Genomic DNA, 8,974 nt, shown 5'->3' with positions numbered 1-8,974 from the left:
CATATGAAAGTGCAAAGGTGTAGTGTAGTCGAATGTGCAATTGAGTTAGTTAGGTAGTGTTTGATAATGAAGTATCCTCTTATATAGAAGACACCATAAGAAATGGAGGGATAAGATTGAGAGGTGTAAAAGATAAATGGTCGGCTATGATTACAGGGTAGTTAAAAGAAAATAATAAAATAATGAAAAGGGTAGGTAGTGTATGAATTAAGAGATGAATGACATGTGTCATGGGTGGAAAAGGCTAATGAATTAATTAAATAAATAAATATTTATTTAATTAATAGAGGAAGTGGGATCATTAAATAAATAAAATATTTATTTAATTTGGGAAAATGATAATTTAAATAAATAAATTTATTTATTTAAATGAGAAATAAGGCTAGAAGAGGATAAATGAATTAATTAGATAAATAAGGATTTATTTAATTAATAGAAGAATTAGGCTCAAAATAATTAAATAAATAAAGATATTTATTTAATTAGACATGACAATTTTAAGTGTCTACAGTTATTATTGTTTTGATCTTAAGCCGACATGGCATATCATTGTAAAAAGGAATTATGTAATTGTAATATCTTTAGGTGGCCGACCTAATTGGTTTAGGCCTTAGGGTTTGTATAAATAAGAGGTAGAAACTATTTTTAAAGTATCATGGTTATTGGAAAGGTCATGGTCAAGGAATGTAATGCGTGAATATTGTAATATCATTCAGGCAGAGTAGTTGATCGATCATTGGTGATCAGATTGGTTTCAAATTAGGATTTAATCCTCCGACATTGAGCTTAACCGAGACTGTAATCAGGCATAGTAGATGCTATTTCCAGCAGTTCACTCTATTGGATTGTTCTCCATTTATCTTGAGAAGGTTGTAGCCTCTCTGTATTCAGTGAGACTATTTTGTAATGAGCAGTTCACTCTAGGCAGTGTGCCTTCCTGCAAGTGCAGGCCCCTCATTGTAACACATACTTTCTGTAGAAGTATCATATGACTGTGGGTAGGCTTCCCACTATGATTTTTCCCTTTCTGGGTTTTCCATGTACAAATCATGGTGTTATGTAGTATGGTTGCTTTGCATTGATTATCTAGTTAATTATTAAGTTGTATTGTTTACCAGTATCTGTTTCTACCGGCATCCGGTTTGTGCTTTACTTGTACTCTGATATTTTTAAGGTTATATTGTGGATTAAAAGCTATAATATTTCAACAACTAATTCAGCCCCCCTCTCCGTTGTTCACTGGTTATCCTAACAGTTTTGATTTATGAGAATTTCAAAGCCAATTCTGCTAAGCCTAATTCCTCCCATATTTCCATTTTGGAGGATGAGGAATTGGAAACCTGCATTTCCAATGATGAAGATTGGACCACGAAAATGAAGGAAGATAGCTTTGTGCCTCCTAAGAAGGTGAAAAACAAAAAGAACCTTGACAATCCTCCACCTGTTGCGAAGCGAATGTTTAAGAAGTTCGATAATATTGTTACCCAACCCCCTGGCTCTAGAACCAAATGTGGTGAAAAGATGCCTAAGACTCTCCCTTCAATCAAGGGTAAATCTCTAGCTTTTGAGGAACCCTCCTTTGAACATGCTAATCAAGGCTCCCCATCTCCCCCGAACTCAAATAACTCTTATCCTTCTACGAAAAGGGAAAATAGACCTCATTTTTTACTCAGCAAAATACTGATTCTCACCTCTTAAATTTAGATTAGGAGTTCCCTACTGACATTATATCCATAGAAAGAAAATGGGGTAGTGGATTTTTTTTGGCTTATGAAGTGGGCCTTTCATGAGATTAAGAACCTAAATTTAAAAGAAAGGGCTATAAACTATAAGTTGGAAATGCTGGAAAATGAAGGTGAGGGTTCATATGGTAGACAAGGCACTAATGGTAGTGAGCTTTGGATAGAGGAGGAATTTTTTTTTGTTGTTGATTGTCTTTCTAAAACTTTTGAAGCCATGAAAAACCTCAAAAAAGACTATGAGAATAATATTGTGGCCTTCGAGAAGAGATTGAATAGTATAAAAGATACCCTTCAATCAATTATGTCTCTTAGCCACAATGTTATCAAGACCACTGCAGACAACATGAATACCATGGTGGTGAATCGTGAAAAGGGCTATAGGGGTAATTTAGTTGTGGACATGGATTTGGAGAAGGAAAAAGGTAACAAGGAGTCTATGGGTCCTAGCAAGAGAACTCGAACCAATTTGAAGAGGAAGGTAGGCAAACGCCTGCAAGATATTCAGGATTTGAAGAAATTGGCTCAGAATATGAACCAACTTGAGGCAGAGGTTGTTGATACTTTGAAGAATTTGGGATAGCCCCCCTTTTCTTTCCTTAGTTTTTGTTGGGCTTTTTATTGGTTTTTTGTTGGTGTTGGGCTTCCGATGTCTCTGTTTTTTTCTATAGGTAGTGTTTCATTTAACTGTTAAGCTTTTTATGTCTTTTTTATAGTTTTGACCTTTTGTAAAGGGTTCGGGTCCCTTCAAAACTTGTTTTTTCCGTAATAAAAAACAATTAACTAATATTAATTGAATTTTACATAGAAATTTCTTGCATTATTATATATTTTAGAAATTAATAAAAAATATAGAAATTTTAATTAAATTACAGAAGATGGGCACTACATTACTATCATATGCAAAGCAAAATTTATTCTCTTAATAAACTCAACAAAAATAACTAAAGAATTATAATTTGAACTTGACTCTAGTAAATTATTTTAAAATATCATAACATCTAATAATAATTATACAAGAATACAAATTTATAAATTTAATTTATACTAAATCTCATTAATTTCTTGAATATTCCTTTTTTAATTATATTTGTTAAAAAATATTTAATAGTATAATTATGTGGAGAGGTGTAATTTATAGTCATGAATGTCTTTAAATAAATCATTTATTTTTATTTAAAACCCATATTAATCATATTTATGTTGCACAGTTTATATATTAATAAATAAAAGATAAAACCTATGAACAAGCTCAAAAAGTTAGGATCTACACTTTCCAAGGATCATGGAACTTTTCAAGAATGTTAGAATGGACGGAAAAATGATATTACATATTTTTAGTTAGAAATATTGTTGATTTCTAATATGTTTAAATATCATTTAAAAAAAAGTATAAATAGATGAATAATTTTTAAATTCAATTGTACTTGAATGGAATTGTAATCTACTTATATTATTAATATGATTATAATTAAACAATTAAGTAATATTAATTGAAATATACATAATATTTTATTACAATATAACATATTTTAAATAAATCATTTATTTGTTAAAAGAATATATATATATTAAATAATAAAAGATTAAATCTATATTCAACAATATATATATTAAACAAGTGCCACATAGTGGCGAGTACTTGCCTCTTGATTTGTAGTTGAAATAGTAATTTTTGTTATAGTTATTGAATTTTTTATTAATTATATAACAAATATAGTATTGGACTATGATAAATTACAATTTTTTTGGTAGATAACCTTCTTGCTATGCGAGGATCAAATATTTGGTTGTTCAATGTCATTTTGTTAGGGAGTAGGTATATATTAGTGATTCTTTTACAACTCGTAGACGTCCTATAGCGTTTATATGGTGCAAGCATCCAATAGTTTTACTATTAGATACATGAGTTGTATTTTTTATGTCTATTATAAACTCTGTCATAGTACATGCAAATTTTGGACCACTTTAGAACATTGTTGTGTGACGAGGGCTTCTCTTAGTGCAACATTAATGTGGCTATAATTATAAAATATTTGGTGAATAGCACATTAATAACTATATATGAATTGTGCTATGTGGAAGTTGTACACTATAGTGTATAGATGAAGAATTTATGATCTTTGGTGTCCAAATGCGTATACTAATTAACATTTCAGCAAATGCAACAACAAAGTGACTTATATTGGTTTATATAAATTATTATTATGTGTGTGTGTGTGTGTGTGATATTTGACTATTAATAATTTAATTCCTACAAGAATCTAATTGAAACTAATTCCTCATAAGTCTGTTGCAGAGATATGATACCAAGTAATGGTATGAGGGACAATCAAACTAAAGCATTTGATTCTCGTCCTCTTAGGCAAATTGTGAAGTAAGGGAACCTTGATTATAGGATCATTGGTTCAATGGGTGAAAAGCCTTGAACGGGAGCACAAAATACCCTATTTATTTGTTGTTTAGGTCTACAGTAAAAATAGTCTTACAAGCTTTGTCAAGAAAAAAGAGGAAGTTAAAGATTATGTTACATCTAACCCTTGGTTTCTATAGTGTACTGGGTTAATCCTTAGAAAATTGAAAGTTAGATATAATGAAAAGATTGAGAACATTCATGTGAATAGGGAAGGAAGTTAGACATTAGGACAAGATAATTGAGGGAGTTTTAAAAATGTATATTGCTACTAATCTATTTTGGATTTTATTATCATATATAGAAGACATATAAATATAAGAGGTTATAATACTTATAACACTTGAGATATTTGAAGGGAAAAGTGTTTACAAAGATAATACTAGTATGAAGATACTAATCAAAAGGAAGTATAGATAGGTTGGGATGAAGGAGAAATTAAATGTTTTAATGAGGTAATGTTGTGGGCTGTTTAGAAAGATTGTTTAATATCATATTAAATTTGATAAATTATTATATTTAAATTAAATAAGAAATAAAAATTAAAAATAATTATTTATTTTTATGTAATTAAATAATGAAAAGCTATAGATAAAAAAATATTAATACTATTAAATTCGTTTTAAAATATTAATTTAAAAAAAAATAAATTGTTAGAAAAGTCCATCATATTTATCCTTCTTCTATTTGTTTACTTTCATATTAAATTTAATAAATTATTGTTTAAATTAAATAAAAGATTAAATTAATATGGATATTTATCTTTCTTTGCCAAAAAAAATATTATTGAAATCTAGTTTATTTTGATTATAAATTAAAGAACATTTTAAATATAATACATATTTTTAAAATATATATATTTTTTAATCTTGTTCATAAGTTTTTTAGAAACTCAAATTAAAGAAGGTAAATAATTTTAAAATGTGTGGTGATTCCGAAAAATCTGAGATTATGGGTTGTTCCGAGAAACCTGCTTATAAGAGGCAAAATGATATTAGCCAATCGTTTGCAACAAAAATAATTTTTGTAAATTATAATGTTAACAAACGTGCATCTATACTATAAAATAAATAAAATAAATTTAAAGAACGAAAAATAATTGCTTTTCATTGATCTAAATAATTTTTTTAAATATAATTTTTTTATTATACTACGCCATGATGCACTTTCATGCTAGTATTCATGTGCTCCTAACAAAGTGCAAAGCAAAAGAGTTGGATGCATTACATAATAATATACCAAATCAACACTCCAATCTGCATATACCAACATACATAATGATATAGCAATTTACCATAGAATCAAAGAGATTTTTTTTTGGGAAACTCTCTTTTTCCTGTGCAAACAAGGCAAAAAGATATGTTAACGCATGATGTAGACGAGGGAATCTAGGTTGGTTGTATATTTGTGGCACAGCTATTTGCAAGCGAGAGGAAATGGAGTCCAGAATTCTGCTGGGAATGAAATGATAATACAACCTTAAAATTGAAAAAAGTTGGAGAACGATGACCAAAATTCGGACACCTAGTACGACGTGGAGGAGGAAGAACAGGCAACATCCACTTTATCAGCATTCAAAAGCATAGATGTCGATTTCTCCATTAAATTCATTGACGTATTTCCTGAAATATGATTCAGGCGATGCAATACTTCCTTAATTGATGGGCGCTCATCGGGCAAGCTTTTGGTACAGTGAAGAGCTAGTTGTAGAAGACAACGTATCTGTTCAAGTTGCTGCTCCTATATTGAAGCACCGGCACCCTCATTCATACTCAACAAGAGCGAGTGATCGATAATGTCCTCTAATCTCTCCTGAAGGAGAGCTTGTTGCGCCCATACCTGAATTGCAGTTGCAGTGCTTGTGGGCTTCTTAATTCCCACTCAACATTTCCATCAAAACTATTCCATGGCTGTAAACATCCATCTTTAAGCTTAACCTCCCTCCGTATGCCACCTCTGTAAGAACACATATATCATATACAAGTATGAACGGACAAGAAACCAGTAATATATTTGATAGAAAATATGTTTATAATGTTTCACCTGGTGCAACGTAGCCTATGGTGCCCATGAATATGCAACAAGGTTGAGAGTTGTCTCCCTGAGCGGAGATAATGGCTGATGCTCCAAGGTCACATATACGCACTTCCATGTCTTAATAGAAGAACGTTACTAGGTTTGAGATTTCAATGAACTACACAACGCCTACCATCAAATTCACAGTGCAAATAAACCAGACAATTAGCAATACCCATGCGGTTTTCCAGAGAAACATTGCATTCATGTAGCTGATGCTCGAGGCTTCCATTGGCCATGAGTTCAAAGATGAAAGCCTTTTTCTCTGTGTTGGAGAAGTAACCAAGTACTCGCACCAAATTCCTGTGCTTCACCTTTCCCAGAATATGCAATTCGTGTTCGAAGTTCTCGAAAGCAGGGCTCTCAGGATTCACAACTTTTACTGCAACTCTTGTTCCATCAGATAAAACGCCCTTGTACACCTTACCTGTTTTTGGAGAGATCTATGGCTTGAACGAACATCATTCCTCCAATCTCGGAAGGTACCGAACCGCCGATTAGATTGTATGACAGATTGAATGTGATGGCAAGGCTTTTGAGCATGGCTAATTGGGCAGGGAATTGTCCCTCGAGCTTATTGTTTGACACATATATATACCTTTCCCATTGGTAAATTGCTTGATTAGTCCAGCCATTCAAGCTGAGATAGCTTGCCAACAGAAGCAGGTATGATTCCACTCAGCCTGTTTAGATGGAGAAATAGCTTAACCAGGTTTGAGGACTCAGAGATGTCCGACGGTATACTATCTTCTAACTGGTTATCAAAGAGATATAATTCACCCAAACTGGGAAGACAGAGAAAACAATTTGGTATGATACCTTGTAGATTATTTCTAGACAAATCCAATGCCACTAGCTTGCTAAGATTTCTTATGTCAGCAGGAATACTACCAGTAAGAGACATATTAGTCAAATATAGGCTCTCAAGATTGTGCATACTGGAGATGACCCTGCTTAGTTTTCCTCCGATCCTGTTATTACTGAGCTGAAGAAGCTGGAGAGAGGTGGCGTTATAAATCTGCTCAGGAATGCTTCCTACAAGGTGGTTTGAACTCAATGCCAGTCTTTGGAAGGATTCTAACTGCCCAAGTTGACTCGGAATCTCGCCTGCAAATCTATTTCGATATAGCTCAATAACTATAAGGTTTGAACAGTTTCCTAAGAAAGTAGGTACAAGCCATGAAAGATTATTCCACCCAAGCTGAAGAAGGATCAATCTAGTTAGGTTTTGGATGTCCGCTGGGATGTAACCGGTAAAACTGTTATTGGACAAGTCAAGCACTTGCAGTGAAGGAAGGTGAAATATAGTAGCAGGCAATTCTCCAGAAAAATGGTTAGAGTACAGATAAACTTTCTGCAGGTTTCTCATATCCTCATCAAATGCTTCTGGCGGAATTTTGCCAGTCAGATTATTTTTCCCAAATGACAAAGTTTGCAGATCACTGCAGTTCCCTAAGGAAGCAGGGATGTTCCCAAGCAAATTGTTGGCAAATAAATAGAGTACCTGTAGCTTAGATAGATGGCCTAATTCTGGAGGGATTACCCCGCTCAGTCTATTTGCAGAGAGGTCAAGCTTAGAAAGAGACCTGCAGTTTCCTATGGACCTTGGAATGGCTCCCGAGAATGAGTTCTGGGACAAGGCCATCACTTCTAGATTGCTCAGATTCCCAAGCTCTTTTGGAAGGCTTCATTCCAGATATGTGCTATTTGCAAGTACAAGAACTCTTAAATTACTACAGTTGGCCAAGTTTTGTGGGATAACGCCTCCCAAATTGTTCCCTCCTGTGATTAGATTCTCAAGACTATGCAACAATCCTAAGCTGGCTGGCATTATCCCTGTCAATTTATTAAAAGAAAGATCAATTGTGACGAGAGATTGACAGAAGCCCAGGGCATCGGGGATCGAGCCATTCAATGAATTTACAGACAAGTCGGGAAAGGAAATCTTTGACATGTTAACCAAAGTGGAAGGCATTGGACCAGACAAATTTAACACCTCCAGGGCCTTCATCTGACTAGTCTCATGCGGTAGCCAACCATGGAAACCGTTGTATATATGAGAGATTGAGAAAGGATAAATGTGGAAGAGATGACAAAGATGGGGAAATAATGCCACTCAAATTTCTTTCTGCTAAACCGATGGATACAACTTTGCCTGACCTGAAATCGCACGAGATGCCCTCCCAATGTGCAAAACATGGGTTTTCTGCTGACGATTGATTCCAACTCTTCAGCACGCCGTTCTTTTGATCTGGACTTGATATTGCTCCACGCTTGAATGATAGCAAAGCTTCTCCGTCTGTCATTGGCGCCGCCAAAATCACCAAACCACCCACAATGTCTCTTTGCAAAAGCAATAGATATGCTCCAAGGAGCCACATCATTGCTGTCACCTATAAGCAAGAATCTAGGACGATGCATAAAAATAAACCAATTGAAAATAGGGAACATACGCAACAACCAAAAAAAAAAAAATTCTTGTTTGCTAAGAACGCAACATACCCGCGTAGCTCGAGCCCTTTTTTTGTCTTGATAATTGAGGAGGAGACAGTACTTCGAATGCAGAGTATTCTATTTATTGGAAAAACATTTATTTTTTCAATTGTAACTTGTTCTTCAAGAAAAGTTTTTAAACAAGAATGCAAAGCGTCAAGTTCCTGTCACTAGAAGAAGGAGAGTAATAGATAAAGAGATAGAAAGAGGTAGAGGTAGAGGTAGAGAGATATAGATAAGAAGATAGACATAT

The 8,974-nt window shown here is 33.5% G+C and overlaps 1 protein-coding gene across 1 annotated transcript; it reads right to left on the bottom strand.

Moving 5' to 3' along the window:
- Nucleotides 1-5,395: 5,395 nt before the first annotated feature.
- LOC131856755 (LRR receptor-like serine/threonine-protein kinase RGI3) lies at nt 5,396-8,612 on the bottom strand. The gene is made up of 6 exons (XM_059208674.1): nt 8,389-8,612; nt 6,883-7,913; nt 6,362-6,655; nt 6,196-6,253; nt 5,992-6,108; nt 5,396-5,408 (listed from the first exon to the last, which is right to left on the bottom strand). Exons 1-6 carry the CDS (start codon nt 8,610-8,612, stop codon nt 5,396-5,398), a joined length of 1,737 nt encoding a protein of 578 aa, XP_059064657.1.
- Between the last annotated feature and the right edge of the window lie 362 nt (nt 8,613-8,974).

The sequence above is a fragment of the Cryptomeria japonica genome, chromosome 7 (assembly GCF_030272615.1).
Source record: "Cryptomeria japonica chromosome 7, Sugi_1.0, whole genome shotgun sequence".
Lineage (NCBI taxonomy): Eukaryota > Viridiplantae > Streptophyta > Pinopsida > Cupressales > Cupressaceae > Cryptomeria > Cryptomeria japonica.
The sequence above is the reverse complement of the archived record's forward strand: the minus strand, read 5'-3'. Positions and strand labels throughout refer to the sequence as shown.